The sequence below is a fragment of the Ceratotherium simum genome, chromosome 25, assembly GCF_057802395.1.
Source record: "Ceratotherium simum simum isolate JZ-2026a chromosome 25, ASM5780239v1, whole genome shotgun sequence".
Classification (NCBI taxonomy): Eukaryota; Metazoa; Chordata; class Mammalia; order Perissodactyla; family Rhinocerotidae; genus Ceratotherium; species Ceratotherium simum.
The window spans coordinates 11,587,246-11,606,428 of NC_141924.1; the positions used below are offsets into that span (position 1 = coordinate 11,587,246).

The 19,183-nt window shown below is 38.6% G+C and overlaps 1 protein-coding gene across 1 annotated transcript in view; it reads left to right on the forward strand.

Annotated features, from left to right (window-relative positions):
• The first annotated feature begins 937 nt into the window (after positions 1-937).
• The window catches only part of DMC1 (DNA meiotic recombinase 1), a 44,795-nt gene continuing 26,549 nt past the window's right edge, over positions 938-19,183 (forward strand). The window contains exons 1-12 of the mRNA XM_014793358.2: positions 938-1,015; positions 2,470-2,553; positions 3,152-3,196; positions 4,121-4,267; positions 6,288-6,370; positions 11,580-11,632; positions 12,640-12,681; positions 13,803-13,875; positions 17,581-17,672; positions 18,345-18,418; positions 18,551-18,665; positions 19,015-19,075. Of these exons, the coding sequence (XP_014648844.1) occupies positions 2,503-2,553; positions 3,152-3,196; positions 4,121-4,267; positions 6,288-6,370; positions 11,580-11,632; positions 12,640-12,681; positions 13,803-13,875; positions 17,581-17,672; positions 18,345-18,418; positions 18,551-18,665; positions 19,015-19,075 (836 nt within the window). The 5' untranslated portion in view covers positions 938-1,015; positions 2,470-2,502. The remainder of the gene's footprint in view (positions 1,016-2,469; positions 2,554-3,151; positions 3,197-4,120; positions 4,268-6,287; positions 6,371-11,579; positions 11,633-12,639; positions 12,682-13,802; positions 13,876-17,580; positions 17,673-18,344; positions 18,419-18,550; positions 18,666-19,014; positions 19,076-19,183) is intronic.

Sequence of the window (19,183 nt, forward strand, 5' to 3'; positions counted from 1 at the left end):
GACTCTCCTCAACAGTCAGGCTCCATTTAAGGGGAGGAGGATGACGCTGCCAGAGACGGCTCTGCTGGCATGAAGACTGGCCTCAAATTTCTATTTAAAAGCTGGACCAAAATATGTTTGGCTTCTGTTTTCTATTTAAAATTTCAAGTTAAGACGAAGAAAAATTACTCTCCATCCTGAATGGGCCTTGGGTGCCTCAATCACAAACTGGAGAGTCTTAGAGAAGAAAGAGAAATTAGGAACACTAAGGTGTTGGGTACAGACTATGAAGCCAGGTATGAAAATCTTGGAGTGAAAAGAAAAGCCTTGAGCAGGGGGCAAAAGACCCCCATATTCGACCTCCTAACCCGAGGGTCCTGATTAAGATAAGCATTCTGCATGTCACCTGTCGCCACATCAGCCACCTCCGCACAGCACCCCTCCCCTGCCTCGAAGTTTTCCACCTCATGACCCCCTTCCAACGGCCTCTTTTCATCTCAGAACAGGCCCTACTTAAGGGTCTTCCTTGTCAAAGCAGCCTGTCTTCACCTCAGCGCCCACCTCAGTACCCCCTAATTTCGACGCGTCTCCGCAGTGTCCTCAGAGTCCTCTCCCTGACCTTAGAATCTCCCTCCGCCCAACGGACTCCTCAGCCTCCCCTCCCATCAAAGCCCCTCTCCTCAGCACCCTGCCTCCACCTCAGCGCCCCTCCCTCACCCCAGCCCGCCACCCCCACAGGCTCCTTTGGCGGCTCCTGGCAGCTCCCTCTCCCCTCGGTCCGCTCCCCGCCCCGTCCACTGTGGGCCCGCCCCTCGGTCCTCGCCCCGCCCCTCGCCCTCCGCCCCGCCCCCTCTGTCCTTGCCACGCCCACGCCGGTCGCGCGCTCGAGCTCTCGTCATTTGGCGCCAAACCCTCTGGTCAGCGACGCGAGGGCCGCCGGTCTCTGCGTTCTGGGTCCGAGTCGAATCCCTGAGGACTGGAAAGGCCGGGCGGGGGGCGGAAGGGATTCTCCTTGGAAATCTCGGGGCGTCTGTGGGTACGAGCGGGGTTTGTGGCAAAAAGGGCAAGCGTATGAGGAATCCGTGGGGAAACTCAAGGGTTCCTTTCTTTGGTAGTGCGTGGCGGTCGTTGCTGGGCCTGGCCTGCTAGCTTTGTGTGTCTCGTCCCCACCCCCGGGAGGAATCTCAGTGATCTCGAGGGATTTCCAGCATCTTTAGTTTAAATCAAGTCAGACCTGGGTCTTGAAGTGGCCGCCTCGGCCTCCTTAGGAGGGAATCAGGTGTCAGGAAAACGTCCAGCGGCGGGTGCTGCCCAGGCCTCCCGCCGAGGGAGGCGTCGAGGGTGGCCTGGCCCACGCTCCCCCACCGTAACAGACGGCTGCGGGAGCCTAACCCGAGGTGTCTGGGGGCCCTACTTTAGATCAACTGTTCAGTCCATCCATTGCTACTTGAGAAAGATGGAGAACAATCTTTTCATTTTATCAAGAGGGAAGAAACGGATGATTTTTTTTTCTTCAGTGAGGACAGTCAGTGTGGAATTTGGGGTGATCATGTATAAGATGAGATCTGAGGGACAGAATTCCAGAAGATTCCATTTATCCTGTCTCCTCGTTTGTCTTGGATACTTTGCTATTTAGAGGTACTAGGTGGTAGCGACCATACTCGTAGTAGTTAGTTCCCGTTCTGCTGGGCCCCAACTCCTGGCTTTGATATTAAGTGAAGAGATGGAATAGACCAATAAAAGTGATTACTTGGACCACATTTTATCCTAATGAACACAGTCATGCCCTGTAGATTCCTGAGATCTTAAAACAACTGCTACAGTGTTAAATCAAAGACTCTATTTATCTGCTTACTGGCCCTAACATTATAATATTGGGTATCCACCATAATTTTAAATCTTAAAAAAATCATGAAACTAATAAAACAAAATACATCTTTTGTTTTATGAAACAAAATGATATATGTGTTACAAGAGAGCCCAACCATAATTAGCAAGCAAGCAGGCATTCATTATATATGAGAAAAATAAAATCTGTTTTTTTGAGGGTAAACTAAGTTCTAGGAGCCAGGGAGGACAGGGGAAGAATGACACAAGGTCGAAGTTCTTAGAATGTGGTTAACATAAACGTGAAAGGTTAAACAGCAATATGCAATTCTAAATAACATTCCAAGACAACAAAAAAGATATTATCAGACAGCCATGATTAACTGTGCTATAGGAAATCAAGAGATGATAAAAAGTAACTAGTTTTTAGGCAAGAGAGAAGAAACTCAGTCCCCCACCCCCACATACATACACCCACAAAATAAATAATGCCACATGCTTAGCAGAAAGAAGATAGGCCAGCCCAGTCATTCCAAACTAAATGTTTGTCTAATTGTCCTTCTGGTCTTTGATGACTTTGAAATGAAATCAAGGAGTTCTCTGGGCAAAGGATTTTGTACTATATGATCTATGACTACTTCTTAATATTTCTTATTTTCCTAGAATTGATTATTTTTCTGCTGCTCACTTTTCAATATGAAGGAAGATCAAGTTGTGCAGGAAGAACCAGGATTCCAAGACGAAGAGGTATGACTGGAATGTTGAAAGATATGTAGACATTCAGTCATTCCACAAAAATGAAGTTCCTTCTCTGTTGGCTACTATTTTTAGAAACTGAGAGTAGAAATAAAACATAGTTCTAGAGAGAGGCAATATTACAAATATATAACAACTTGTTTGGCAAGGGATGCTAAAATTAGCTACTTAGCAACTGGCATGGAAGTATTTTAATAATTTAACAACTGGTATGGCCATACTGGTACCTATGCATACTGGTACCAAATAGCGGAGGAAGATGTTCAAGGTCTGGTGGGGAAGAAGGTTGAGAAAACATGTTTAAAAATAGGTTAAATGTTGTTCCACTCCTTTCAGTTAAGGTCTTAAAATTTGAAGAGGCCATGACAAAAGTATTGGGCTTCCCAGCCCTTTCAATGTTGGTACTTCTTCTAAGTATGTAACAATGTGTTTGAAAAAGCATTATTGATCCTACTTCAATCTGTCTAGAGAAATGGAATTTGAGGCATTTTGGAGTGACTCGTAATATTGAATTAACTCTTTAAAAGATGTCAAATAGTTGTATATGAAGAATCAAAATTCCATTTTTTTTCTGTTCCGTATCCTTCAGGAATCTTTGTTTCAAGACATTGACCTGTTACAAAAACATGGAATTGTAAGTATTTTTTCAATGCTGTGTGGAATTGTCCAATCCAGAGTTTCTCAGCTTTGACCCTATTGACATTTGGGACTGGGAGTTCTTTATGGGCAGGGGCGGCGGGGGGCGAGCTGTCCTGTGCAGGGTGTTTAACAGCATCCGTGCCTTCTAATCACTCACTGTATACCAGTAGCACCCTCCAGTTGTCACAACCAGAAATTTCTCCAGAAATTGTCGTGTCCCCAGGGGGCAAAATTGCCCCCGGTTGAGAACCACTGGTCCAACTGGAAGTATTCAGAGCTATCTACTGTCTTCATCAACAGAAAATTCGCCTTCTGTGTCAGGTGATTAGAATAAATGATGTTGACAGAAAACCAGACTTTGAGTAACAAACTAGATAAATTTCAACAGCAATTGGTTGACAGTAAAATTTCTCTGACATTACCTTTTGAAGCCCTCACATTTAGTCTCTTTGAGTTGGATTTAGAAAGTCGGAGCAAGAGAAAATCCTGGTCCTTTGGTGATGTAGTTATTTGCATTCTCCAAGGATAGAGGGAAAAAAATCTTTAAAAATTTTAAAAGAACATACTGGTAATGAAGTTCTGTAGAAGGAAGGAGCTGAACTGAGGGGGTGAATGTGTGATAATTTTGTAAGCTTTTCTACCAACAGACTTTTCTTTTGAATTCCTTGTTACATTGCCATGGTCTCACTAACATTCTTGGGAAATCAGGGCACAGTCAGAACATTTGGCAGCGTGCTGGGTATGTTCTACTGAGATATTTCCAGAACATTCGGCTACATGGTGGGTGGGTTCCACCTGGCTGCTTGTATAAAATTGGCATGGTGGTGGAAAGAGATGGACACAAAAGCACATGACATAGTATGGGAGCCTTTCAGGCTGGCATTTTATCAATCTGCTACACCCCTTCTTTTAATTACAGAACATGGCTGACATTAAGAAACTGAAGTCAGTAGGCATCTGTACCATCAAAGGGATACAAATGACAACAAGAAGAGCCCTCTGCAATGTCAAAGGCCTCTCAGAAGCAAAAGTGGACAAGATTAAAGAGGCAGCCAACAAACTTATCGTAAGCAAAATCCATTCTTTGATGTTTTAGCTGACAGGGGCTCTGTGAGTCTCTGTAGCCTTTCTCATTGTGAACACTAGAAACTATTGTGGGAACTCTGAGCTCCCACAATATATTATACTATATACTATATTAAATATTATATATATTATATTGTACTCCCCATGTTAACTTTTTATCACTTCAGTTTCAAAGAAACAGTAATTAGTTTCTGAAAGATTGAGGCAGGGGTTAAGAGACCTGGAACACTATGAAGGTAATTATTTTTACCAAAACTTTTCTTTTTGTCTCCCTTTATATTACTTTTTTTCCCTTTCTGTTTCTCTGCCTCTTCTTTTTATTTTTGTTTTTTACGTTCCTCCTCCTTATTTTTGTCTTGTCTCCTCAAATATTATATGAGCTAAAGCTGAGCTAAACCCATACTTTGTAGCTGGACCCACGGACTATGAGAGGCCCAGGCAGCTGAGAGGCTCCAAGCAAAAATGTATGGCTTTCACCCAAGTTTTTGTGTAGAGCTTTTGGAGCCACTGGAGGCACCAGCTCTGGAAATAGGAACGTGCCCCAAGTCTCCCTCTTTGCAGAAGAGTGAGCCTCTCTGTTTCTACCTGTGTATGTGAAGATCTCATTCCCAGCAAGTCCTAGAAGTTCTCTTCCTGACAGCCATTTGGTTTCCTTCCCCAGAGGCACTGCACAAGAATGATGCAAGTGGCAGTGTGGTCCTGAACATGGAGAGGCCCCAAGTGAACTGATCTGAACACAGCTCAGTTGCTCTAGCTTCTGAGTACACTAGGCAGTATACCCACAGGTCAATTCTCCAACTGCCAGGGTGTCTAAGGAAGCCCTGGAGCAGTACCCAGTGTTTGGAAAACTGCTACTTAGCTCCTAGGCAGTAGTCTTTTCTTTGGAAAATTATCCCATCACCAAAGAAAAGAACCCCTCTCCTTCTCAAGCACCCACTACTGCACCCAGAGTCTTATATTTCTTAACTCAAGCTGTTTATTCTTAAAGAGAGGGAAAGAGATTGAGAGAGAGCTGAGAAAGAGAGAGAAAGGGAGTCAATTTCATAGTACAGTGGTTCTAAACATTGGTGTGTATCAGAATCACCTGGAGTGGCTAATAAAGAACACACAAGCTCAGGCTCATTGAAGTAGGATAGGGCCTGGAATTTTTTTTCCCCCTCAGGTTCTCCAGAGTTCGAGAACCACTGTCATAGTATAAAACAACAAAGAGGGAAATACGTTAGACCACATCAGGGCCTGTTTTCACTAGTTGTACCACTGCATCAACTGTACCTCATTAATTCAGCAAATAAGCAGTATATCTACCATGTGAAAAATATTGTTTCATGAATAGTGAAAACTGGAATGTCTGTGCTCCTTGTAATTTCTAAAGCTGGGGGAAAATGATGCTGTTGAATGAAATCAACTGAATCGCTTAATAAAATACCATTCTGCTTTATGCCATAAATATATCTTATTTCATCTTTACAACTACCCTATGAGAAAGACAGTATTATTATCCCCATTTGACCCAAAAGAGGAACCTGAAGTACAGCAAGATTAAGTAGTTTACCCCACATCACACAACTAATAAGTATTAGAGACATATTTTGAACCTAGGTAGGGTGGCTCAAGAGCCTGTGTTCTTAACCACGATCTTGTGCTGCCTTCAAAAACAAATTGACAGGGCCGGCCCTGTGGCTTAGCGGTTAAGTGCGCGCGCTCCGCTGCTGGCGGCCTGGGTTTGATCCCTGGCGCACACCAACGCACTGCTTCTCCAGCCATGCTGAGGCCGTGTCCCACATACGGCAACTAGAAGGATGTGCAGCTATGACATACAACTATCTACTGGGGCTTTGGGGGGAAAAAATAAATAAGTAAAATTATTAAAAAAAAAAAAAAATTGACAGTAGCTTATATCAAATGATGACTGATAACCAAGTATACAGTTTTTGGCAGCATTTGAAATTAAAACCATCATCTTATACCCTTTTTGAAACTTTTCCTTTGTCTTTCTGTAGGAACCAGGATTCTTGACTGCATTTGAGTACAGTGAGAAGAGGAAGATGGTTTTCCATATCACCACTGGGAGCCAGGAATTTGAGTATGTATCTCATATTTTTTATAACCACTAAGCACAATCTTTGGAATACTATATTTCTTTTTCTCTATCTGGTTGTTATTTTTACTATACGTATAAGTAGTAGAGATAGCTTCTTCTTTTGAAGTAGTTTTTTTTTTCTCAAAAGGCAACTGAAGCAAACAAATTCTAGACTGCTTGTAAAAAACAAGATTAAATTTCTTAGAAGAAATTTAGACCCAAGACATAAGTAGTTTCTGAATCAGTCTATATTAATCTACAAATCATTTTAAAACTCAGCTTAACTTTTAATTTCCTTTTCTTCTCCACTGGTGAAGAAAATTCCATTTGACTTTTGGTTTTACTTAAAAATTAGTTGTTAGACTGACTAGTTTAGAAGCAATAATCCAGTGTTGGTTTTGCTCTTCAACATCAGCAGTTTTAACTTCCCTTTTTATTTACTATCTTATGATTCCTGAGACATAGTCATCATCTTCCCAATGCAAGTTGACTAGAATGTATTTTTTTCCCTACCTTACTAGGCAGAATTACTATTTCATAAGTTAGAGCAGTGGCCAAGAGCAATTTCAACGAAAGTGGTATTTCCTCAAAGTATTCCTCAAAACCTTGGCCTCACAAAGTACTCCAAGAAAAAAGGGTTTCGTAGTCAAATATGCCTCCACTTGGATGTCTGCTAGGCAGCTCAGATTTCACAGGTCCAAAACCAAACTTTTGATCTTAGCCCCAAATCTGCTTCTCCCAAAGTCTCCCTCATCTCAGATCTGTCTCTTTCCTGATCCTCAGACTGAAAACCTTAGTGTCATCCTTGGTGACACCTTTTTTTCCCCTCTCACACCCTAACTCGAATCCATCAACAAATCCTGTCTGCTCTACCTTCAAATATATTTAGTCAGAACAAACCACGCAGTTTCTTCAAGAAATAAATTACAAGGGTTAAAAGAAGAGATGGAGTCAGGGAGAAGACCTAGAGATTAAAAGAGATTTAAAAGAGATATCACCTAATCCCAATATGTGGATCTTATTTGGATCCTGATCCAAACACACTGTAAAAAATAAGACATATTTGAGATGGAAAATTGAACACTCATTAGATAGTTGATATTAAGGAATTACTAATTTTTAGATGTGATAATGATAATGCAGTCATGTTAAAAATAAGAGTCTTGGGGCCAGCCCGGTGGCCTAGCGGTTAAGTTCGTGCGTTCTGCTTTGGCGGCCCAGGGTTCGCATGTTCAGATCCCGGGCAGGGACTGACGCACTGCTTGTCAAGCCATGCTGTGGCACGTCCCATATCGAATAGAGGAAGATGGACGTGGACGTTAGCCCAGGGCCAATCTTCCTCAGCAAAAAGAGGAGGATTGGCATTGGATGTTAGCTCAAGGCTAATCTTCCTCACACACACATACACACACACGTGAGTCTTCATCTTTTAGAGATACCTATTGAATTGTTGAGGATGAAATGATATGTTATCTAGAATCTGCTTAAAATAATATGAAAAGGAAGGGAAGTGGTGGGAGGTTTATATGAAAAAAGATTGACCATGAGTTCATAGTTGATAATTGTTGAAGTTGAGTGATAGGTACATGATGGTTCATTATTAAACTTTTTTTGTCTACTTTTGTTTATGTTTGAAATTTTCCATAATAAAAAGTTATATATTTTTTCTATTTGTGTGTGTATGTGTACAGAGAAAGAAAGAATGACTCCAATTATTTCTCATCACCTCCTCCTCTGTTACCTCACTAGTCTAAGCCACCCATTAATATCTCCTCTGGATTATTATAATAACTTCTCAGTAACTTCCCTCCTGCAGTCCTTACCTCTATTGTTGATTGTTCACACAGGAGCCAGAATGATCCTTTTAAAACATAGGTCAGATTATGGTACTCCTCTGCCCAAAACACCCTAATGACTCGCCATCTCACTCAGAGCAAAAGCCAAAGTCCTCTGTAGTCGCTAACCTAATCTCATTTTTTATTCTTCTTCTAGTTTACTATGCACCAACCACACTGACTTTTTTGCTATTCTTAGAACATGCCAGATACACTCCTGCCCCAGGGACTTTGCACTTAGCATTCTGTCTGCGTGGAACACTTTCCTCATTATCTGTGGCTTGCTGCCATCTCTTTCAGGTCTTTGCTAAAATGTCCACTTCTCAATGAGGACTTCTCTGATGGCTTTGTTTGAAAATTTAAACTCCCCACCTTCATCTTCTGCGCTTCTTATCCCCTTTCTGGATCTGATTTTTATCCATACCATTTAATAACATCTGACATACCACATATTTTACTTATTTTTTTTATTGTCTTTTCTCCCATTAGAATGCAAGCTCCATGAAGTGAAAGATTTCTTTCTTTTGTTCGCTGCTGTACCCCAAGTGCATAGAACAATCTAGCACAGACTAGGTGCTCAATAAATATTTGTTGCATGAATAAACAAACAGTGAATGAAATAAGTTGGGGAATTGCAGTATACTGTATATTCCTCTTGGAGATTCACAGTGCACACTAGCCTATTAAAGGGTCTGAAATCCTGCAGTACAACAGAACACCTCTGTAACCTAGCATTGCCTCAAATTTTAAAAATCACGAAACCCTTTTTTCAAGTAACAGTTGAGGAAGAGTCTTTGGGAAATCCTACTCCAAGGCAAATTGGTCAAAAATCAAGTAAATCAGGGGCCGGCCCGGTGGCGCAAGCGGTTAAGTGCACGCTCTACTGTGGTGGCCCAGGGTTCGCTGGGTCAGATCCCAGGCACGCACTGACGCACTGCTTGTTGAGCCATGCTGTGGCGCGTCCCATATAAAGTAGAGGAAGATGGGCATGGATGTTAGCCCAGGGCCAGTCTTCCTCAGAAAAAAGAGGAGGATTGGCATCAGATGTTAGCTCAGGGCTGATCTTCCTGACAAAAAAAAAAAAAAAATCAAGTAAGTCAACAAAACAACTTGATCCAAATGACAACTTGATATTCCCCAGTTGCCCTACTACATCGTGGTTTAAGAACCATTGGGCTAGGGCCGGCCCCCTGATGTAGAGGTTAAGTGCGCGCGCTCCGCTGCTGGCGGCCTGGGTTCGGATCTCCGGCGCGCACCGACGCACCACTTCTCCAGCCATGCTGAGGCTGCGTCCCACATACAGCAACTAGAAGGCTGTGTAACTATGACATACAACTATCTACTGGGACTTTGGGGGAAAAAAATAAATAAAAATTAAAAAAAAACCATTGGGCTAGAGAAATTCTTACTGTCAGTAATAATTTTCTGGTGTCCTCTATGTTGGATTTTGGGCATAGAAAAGATTCCTCAGGAACTAGATTTTTTAAAATCAGTATTTGGTTTATTAAAATGTTATACATTTTTTCTTGAGCTGCAAGTCTATTTATAAATCTAGCAAATTTTAAGGGGGCGTTTATAATGTGGTTACCTAAATTTCCTTAAACATTTTAAATTATTTATAAATTTAATATTATATTTCCTTTAAGAACTTTACTTGTCTGATTATTAAAATCTTCCCAATTACCTAAACGTCTTTTGTAAATCTAATAAATTAAACTTATAATTCAGCACTCTTAAATGTTCAAATAAATACTGTGTATAAACTTAGTTATCAACTTAGAAACTGCAGATCTATATCATTTAATTGATTGGAAGCTAATCTGCTTTATAAAAATGTCAAATTCTCTTAAACTTTAGAAGTTCTTAAATACCAAATATGCACAGGTTATTCCCTAATTTAATGTGAAAATAGTAATCTGTGGGTTTGATTTGTGTTTCTATTTTTAGATCTCCCTAGATCTAAAAACACTATTTCTATACCTAATTCTAAATTTTCCTGAGCTTCAGCAAGGGAACAATTATGTGATCCCAAATAATTTGGGGTACCCTTTCAGGTAAATTTTGGGGTTATCTTTTCAGCATATCAATCAGAAATTTTGTCTGAGATTTTCCAGAGCTATAACATTTCAGGGTAATTTTTCTCAAGATGAGGAGGGACAAGTAAAGCTCTCTTTAATAGTTGGTAGTTTATAGGATCTCCAAGTGCATGCCCTCTGAATGGGATGGTCTCTTGGCCCGTGTCCTTTAGATTCAAGTTATGCAGGTCAGTATCCAGATTTTTCTTTTCCTCATTAAAGTGCATAGTCCTCGCTAAATTTGTGGATAACTTCCAATATTGCTTGAATTTACATTTAAATTGCTCTCTTAAACTATGTAAATATAAATCTATTGGATTATCCATATCTCTTAAAGGTTTGTCTGATCTCTGATCCTGTCCCAAAAGTCATGCTAATAGAAACTACAAAGGTTTTTAAAGTGCTCCTACCAGGTCTTAGCCCAGTTAACACAATTAATATTTATTGCATTTAATGAATGAATGAGATAATGACTTTAGGTCTTTTCATATCAAGAATATTAAATGCACTAAAACACTGAATTACCAATTAAATGTATGCTGTCAAAATCTGACAGTTATTCTAACTGCTAGCATTACCTATAACATCTTTAAATATTTTCTATTCTGACATGTTCTTGGTAGAATCTGGTTTGTGAGAGATAAATCAATCATGGTGACAATCACTACATTCTCCTAATATCTATTTTTGGTATGTTTCTCAGTACATTTAAAGATTTTTATTTATTTATTTTTTCCCCCCAAAGCCCCAGTAGATAGTTGTGTGTCACAGCTGCACATCCTTCTAGTTGCTGTATGTGGGACGCGGCCCCAGCATGGCCGGAGAAGCAGCGCGTCGGTGCGAGCCCGGGATCCGAACCCGGGTCGCCAGCAGTGGAGCGCGCTCACTTAACCACCAAGCCACGGGGCCGGCCCGTCTCAGTACATTTAAAAAAATGGATATTCTGTTGACTTTTAGAAATATCGTCCCAGCATAATATCAAAAACCCAGTTAATAACTAAGTCCATTTATTCAAACTCCAATTCAATTCCAAAGACTAGTGAGACATAAGGCCTGCATAGCCCATTTCCTATTGGTACCCAGAAGTCAGAACAGCAGGGCTTATAGATTATTTTGCTGATCCACCTGTCCATACACAGTAGAACCTGTGATCTAAACAGATGGAGTGCCATTTATTCAGCAAAGAATTCCTGTTCACGTTGGGTAAATAGATATATATGTATGATAATGATATTAAGACTTTCTTCTTGCTTGGTATCTCTATTTCTGTTCCTGTTACTAATGCTTACTTTCTATTTCCAGTAAGTTGTTAGGAGGTGGAATTGAAAGCATGGCAATCACAGAAGCTTTTGGAGGTAAGTAGAACCTTAATATTTTGTTATATGAAAAAAATATATATATATGCACACACACATATATAATTAAATAAACAACCAATAGTAAATTGTATCTATTTTGGAATTTATGATGAAATCTCACTTATCATAATACATGATCATTCTGCGCTGCAATTAAAATATATTCCAACATTAACAGATGAGTCTTATTGGCATTTTTCATTTTTTATCTCTGATTTCTATAGAAGAGAGTAGAATTTTTTTCTCTCATTCCTTCAAAAGGTATTTGAATAATGAAACCAATCTTATTTCTAGGAAATGCATGTTCCATGAACACAGAGAATACATTTTCTCTTCCCTAGTTATATCTTCTATTTTTTAAAAAAATTTATGCAAAGCTATATTATATACTGTGCCTGACAATTCCAGTATGTGCAGTTCTCAGAGAACTAAATCTGTGTTTTTGTTGTTGTTGTTTCTGTTGACTTGGAGAAATGAATCTGTGTTTCATTATTTCTGTTGACTCTCAGTCTTAGTGGCTTACCTTCTTGTGTATTTATTGATATTTGTGAGCTTATTGCTTGATTTTAATCTATTGGAGTTCAATGGGTCTAAATTAGTGAGTGGGAAAGTTTTCCTCCAGAGAGAGTTTGCTTTTGTTGGTAGCTAGGGGATACCACCAATTTGAGACTACTTTAGCTGCCCTTCGAGGATCTTAGGTCAGTGGGAGAACCCCAGGCTCTCCTTCCTGTGGTGGAGTCTTAAACTTTCACTTATATGACTATTCCTAAAGAAAACTTGGTTTAAATTAATTTTTATCTAAAGGACAGTTCTGTGAAAAAATACCTTTAAAAAGTTTTTACTACTGGTATTCATATATGCAGAATCCATTTGTGACACAGAGGTACTTTATGTGTGAGATTTGACAGTTGGAAAAGAAAACCATACTCTGAGGCCATATTTATTCTTTATGAAAATATCTAAAAATTATGTGTAGTTTTTAAAATTTTTTCTATATTTTACAGAATTTCGAACTGGAAAAACCCAGCTCTCTCATACCCTCTGTGGTAAGGATACATAACAACAACAATAATAATAATAATCATAGCTGTCACTTACTAATCTACCGTGTGCCTAGTACTTTACATAATCTCATGTAATCTGAACAAACTTGCCAGGAAACTAAAACTCAGAGATGTTAAGTAAACTGCCCATGGTTACACAAATACCAGAACTGGTCTTTGAATGTGTGATGCTTGAGGTGACATTGTATGTGCTGCTCTCTGAACACCTGAATAGAAATAGGGAGCAGGTAAATAGGTATATGAATGTGTCGGTGGGGAGAGTCATCCACTGTCTCAATTTTTCCCATTCCATCTTTTCAATATTGTATCTATAGGAATGTCACAAAGCCTAGAATCTCTTACTTTCCATGGAGCAAAGTTGGCCCTAAAAAAGACTTAAAAACAAATTTTTCTAAGACAAAATAAGCAAAAGTACCTCCTTTTGCACAAAGACATTACTCTGCATTTCTTTGACCTAAGTAGAAGGAGCATGGCAAAGTGGTTAAGAAGGGAATTCTGGAATCAAAATACCTGGCTCCTGTCTCGGCTCTACCATTAATAGCTGTGAGACCTTGAGCAAGTTGCTTCACCTTTCTGTTTTTCCCCATCACTAAAATAGGAATGATGATAGTGCCAAATTTAGGGTTGTTTTGAAAAATAAATGAAATAATGCATATACCTAATGTAAAGTAATTCCTCAGTGTTAACTACTGCTACATAAAGATAAGGCATTTTAAAATTTGATATACATTAATTGAAAAGTTACTTAAATGAGTTATATAGCATTAATTATATTTGTGATTATTTATTATAAGAAGAAAGTAATATTTAAATTCTACTTCTATTCTTTAGGAGAACTAATGTTAATGAATATCTCCCATTGTGAGAGATAGTGACATTCTTGGTTGAATTACTACTATGCTGGCAGAATACTTACAATTTTACCACTGGTTAGTAATATTAAAACATAGCATGCTGTTTGTTTAGAAACTAAAGGATTATGATTCTTTGCTAGATTGACTGAAGAGTTGCAACCAGCATAAATCCCATGTTAGTTTATATATTCATTTGTACAAAGTTTATTCACTCCACTACTATTAATTAATTTTTTCATTGCTTCCTAGTGACAGCTCAACTTCCAGGAGGAGGTGGCTACTCAGGAGGGAAGATTATCTTCATTGATACAGAAAATACTTTGTACCCTTTTATTTAAACAAGTTGCTAACATAGTAGTGTGATATAGTACTGTTACTATAAAGAGAATTTGTTTGAAATATGTCATTTTTGTAATCATCCTGTAAACTAGCAATAATGAGAAAAGCCAAAGGGAAAACAATTGGTGGTCAAGTTCTCAAGTCACTTTTATTTAAAAAGGTTTCTCTTCTCCAAAAGAGTTTGGTATAAAATTGACAGAACAAATACATGGGAGGAAATTATATCTTCTTTGTTTTTAATCCTCTTACTTCTCCAAAGATTTTTCTTAACAGTTAGAAAGAAGATTATTGACTCACTCAAAGTCATGGTCCCAAATAAAGGGGAAAGTATGAAGAGAACAAAAGCACAGAAAGGAAAAGGGAAGAACCTGTTTGGGTAGCAGAAAGAATTGCAGTTTAATTAAACTGTAAGGTATTCCAGAATGCAAGGCTTGAGAGGTGATTTGGGTCTTAGACATGAAGGGCCTTGAAACCGGATGCTGAGTGTAAATGGATACTTTTGCAATATTTTAGGCAAGTAATGAGAACTTGACTTAGGTTGGAAGAAGTAGGAATAAAAAGAAAAAGACAAGAAATGTTAAGGAGGAAAATTGGTAGGACTTGATGGCTGTATTCGGTAGACGAAAGAAAGAGGTTTGAGAAACCACTCTCAGGTTTTTTTGTCTAGATACTGGGAGAATAATGACACTAATGACAGAATTGGGCAGGTCATGTTTCAGAGAAAAGATGATGTTTCATTTTAGTGTGTGACGTTTTATAATAATGTGAATATGAAGAATAAGAGGACATCCATATGGCAGTTTGAATTGTTGGACTCAGCTTGCGAAAGGAGTAGGGCCAAAGATATGGATGGAATAGCCAAGGGAGCAAGAGAACTTAGGGAGAAGAGAGGAGAACTGAGAACATAACTTCGGTGTGTGCCTATGTTTAGGAAGAGAGACTAAAAAGAGGAACCCATAGAGACAGACGAAGTAGGAGGAAATCCAGTGTGGAAGCCGAGCAAAAGGAAAGTTTCAAGAAGAAAAGGGTAGTCAGCAATGTTGCAGAGAGAGAGAAAGAGAGAGAGAGACTGAAGGTGCAAGCTGAGAAAGATCACACGGAGCTTTAAAATTAGAGTCCAAGAGAGCATTTGCAGTCAAGTGAGATGATGGGAACTTGTTACAAATAAACAGTAAAGAGTTGAGGCAATGTGTAATTAACCAATGAATAGAAGAAGAGATACAGTAGTATGAGGAGGTATCAGGTTCAGAGGAAATTCTTTTTAACAATAAGGAAGACCTGCACAAGTTTGTAAGGCGATTCACAATGAAGTCCCAGCCTGGTGCTCTAAGCTCATACTCACTATTGTCACACTATTAGAGGCAAAGAGATCAGTCTGTTCTAGTCTGATCTTGCCTCTAAAACATGCTTTGCTATTAAAATTTGAAAATGTTATGTCAGCAATTATTTAGATTTAACTATAAAGATTCTTGTTTTCTTTGTTCATTTTGGTTTCTTGCATCCCTAATCTTCTTCTTTCCTGTATTTTTGTTTTACTGGAGTATCTACTCAAGTAATTCTTTCAGGAAAGTAATCTAGGTGGTAAACTTTGAGCCCTGGCATATCTGAAAATGCCTTTATTTTGCTCTCGCTCTTGAATGTTAATTTGGCCAGTCATAGAGAAATTTGCATGGTATATTTTTATCCTATTGAATATTTGCTCCCTCCATCCCTACCTCACAGTCTTTCTGAATCACACAAATCCTTTAAGGCTCTTATTTGTAGGCCTGCCTTTTCTAATCTTCTCTAATTACCCAACTTAGAAAAACTTTGTCCTTCTTGATCTGTTATAGAATTCACCATCTAAAATACTCTAGAAGAAGGAAAACAACCAGAGAAGTGTTTGCAGAAGACTTTATTTGCAAATACCGGGCATGAGAAGACTCTGAAGAAGACTTCAAACTTGGGGAAAGAGGGTGGAATGTTGTATAGGTCTTTAGCAAGAGAGGCTCAGCTGGAGCTCAGCTAGTTTCAGATAGTTGGTTACAGACGGTTCTTGGAGAGGGAGGAATTTTTCTTGCAGAATAACAACCACCGTTTGGGCAATTTGGATTTTATCAAGAATGGTAGAGAGGAATAGTTAGGAGCCAAACCTTGTGCAGGAGGGAGTAGCGAGGAACAGCTGGGGCGACCAGGACAAGCAAGCACTACACCCGGGTGTTATTCTTTCAGGGTCTTTTACCTGTATACTGCTCTCTCGATATAATTCTTGTTGTGTGTTTATATTTTGCCTCCTTAATTATGTTTTAAACTTACCTATGGCGTGGATTGTCTTATGACTCCTTATATCTTCCATAATGCCTTGCATTGGTAATTGGTTAATATGGTAATCGATTCCATATGGTAATCAGTTAGTATTTGTAAATTGATTTGAACTTTCCTTCAGCATAAGCCCAACTTTTACACTCCTGGTCACATAGTAACAGAGTTTTGTAAAAACTGACAGGGTGAAAAACGTTCCTCTTCCAGTTCCAAAAGTCTTCTTTGACTTGTCCACCAAAAATATTTACTGGATATACCCACTAGCAATGGAAGATGTTAGTGGCTGTCACTAAAGCTCTGAAGAAAAGAGCGTATATAGCGCATTAGGATATAGATGTCTGGGAAATCCTAAACAATTCAAGTCAACATTTCTTGAACTAGTTGCAAGTGTCACAAATAAGATTATAAATGGTCCTTGAATTACAGTTACTTATGTATGATCAGTGTTATGTAAACACTGTAAACATAGTGAAATGAGACCACAGATAATGCATTTTATTTTACCTCACTTCACTTTAGAGGATACTGTAAACATATTGTCGGGATCACCAAGACCTAAAAAAAAAATGTTTATTACTTCTTTATAGTTTAGATAGATATAAGTGATTATTAGCATTTTCCAGAGTCCCTTTGCAGGTACACTGACTTTGCCTCCTTATGAATTTATTAACTTCAGAAAGCTAACACAACTCCTTTAGAAGAAAGTGGATTTTAAACCCTAAATAAACCAAAAACCCTGGGTTGAAAATTCTCTTCTGACCCTTGAAGTTACTTTTTTGACCCTTTGGTTCATGTAGTCAAATTTATCATTTTTTGGCAAGACGTGATTAACGGTATGTTAAACTATTTCATATTGAACCAGCAAGGAGTATGAAGAGAGTGAATCAATTCACTTTGAAGTGACTTGAATTATAATTCAGTGATAACATCGTCCTAGAATAGATCTGCTTTTATAGAACTGAGAACAAAGGAGATTCACGAATCTTAGTGTCTAGTTTTTCTCTTGTAACTGATTTGCTGCATAATCCTGAGTCATTTGCCTAATCTCTGTTTGTCAGTGTGCTCATTTGTAAAATGTAATCTAGGCCATAACAACCAGCTTCCAAGGTTTTTGTAAAGATTAGATAATTTAATATTTAAATTCATTACTGCCTCATGATTTCTATGACTGTTATCACTGCCTAAGGTATTCATAAATTGAGGCACTTATGAAAAATAAAATCTGGTATAGATTTTAAGTGATTATTAGCATCCTTCAAAATACCTTTGCAGGTACACTGTTTTGCTTCTCTGTTAATTTATTTATGTAAGGTATTATATTTTGTAGTTGTTTTTTAAACTTTTTTTGGAATTGATTTATTGGCTCCTTAATCTTGGCATACTCTAGCCGTCCAGATCGCCTTCGGGACATTGCCGATCGCTTCAATGTAGACCATGATGCAGTACTGGACAACGTACTTTATGCACGTGCATATACTAGTAAGAACCCCATGCAATTGGATGCTTGGGCTGTTTTAAGGTTGGCAGTGCTGATTTACTATTTGAGTGATACTTACAACATTGTGACACTGTTCTTTTCTCTTTCTATTTTACTTTTCTCCAAATCAATTTAGTCAGTCCACAAATTTTATCATCTGGTAAGTCCTTAGATTTTAGAACGCCCTCAAATTGTTTCTTATTCTTTGTTTTTGATATGGAGAGTCACGTTCTTTTTGGATAATGTAGCATTTGTTATTTATGCTAAGGCATAATATGAAATCAAATTTAATAAAGTCATAAATAATTAAGAAAATCCTTCAAGGACTCTCTTTTGCCTGACTCCCAAGGACATAAATGGTCTTAGCTTCTGCCGCTTCTAGCTTTTTGTGTGTGTGTGTGAGGAAGATTAGCCCTGAGCTAACATCCGTTACCAATCCTCTTCTTTTGTACAGAGGAAGATCAGCCCTGGGCTAACATCTGTGCCCATCTTCCTCTATTTTATATGGGACATCACCACAGCATGGCTTGACAAGCGGTGTGTCAGTGTGTGCCTGGGATCCGAAACCGCGAACCCCCGGCCGCCAAAGTGGAGCACACACGCTTAACCACTATGCCACTGGGCCAGCCCCTCTTCCAGCTTTTATAACATTTTCTCTTTGCATTTCCCACCAGGTGAACATCAGATGGAGCTACTTGATTATGTAGCAGCAAAATTCCATGAAGAAGCTGGCATCTTCAAGCTATTGGTACAAACTTTTAAATGTTGCTCGCTCACAGAGCTATTTAGCACGATATTTTTCCTCTATTGACTCTGATTCAAATTAACTTCTTCCTTCCATTTCCAAATGCATATTTATTGTTACATTAACTCTATGCAGATCATTGATTCAATAATGGCACTTTTTCGAGTGGATTTCAGTGGTCGTGGGGAGTTGGCTGAACGGCAGCAAAAATTGGCCCAGATGTTGTCACGACTCCAAAAAATCTCAGAAGGTAGATTTTTTTAAATAAAATCGCTCTTTCTGAATAGCATCTGTGACTGTTTGCTGAGTAGCCTTTTCAGAAAAGCTCAGAATAATGTCAGGAGACAATACATTTTTAAAAAATAAAATTACCTTCATGGGAATTAACCAAAAATGTTGATTCTAATACAATAAGGTACCTAAATAATAATAATGATAACATTAAATAAATTAATGTTATCAATGAAAAAATAGGAATCTAATCTTGTTTATAAAATAAATTCATGGCACAATATTCTTAAACTCTGAAATCTAAACAATGAACTTTTTATATTTATATTGCCGTTATCTTCGTTTCTTAATTTTATTTCTTGATGCAGAATATAATGTGGCTGTGTTTGTGACCAATCAGATGACTGCTGATCCAGGAGCGACTATGACGTAAGCCCCAATATTCTGCTTTTGTATTTCACAAAGGTTAATATCAAGAGAGTTAGAGTGTAGAACAGAAAATAATTCCAAAATAATCAGTCTCAATGTGGGCAAAAA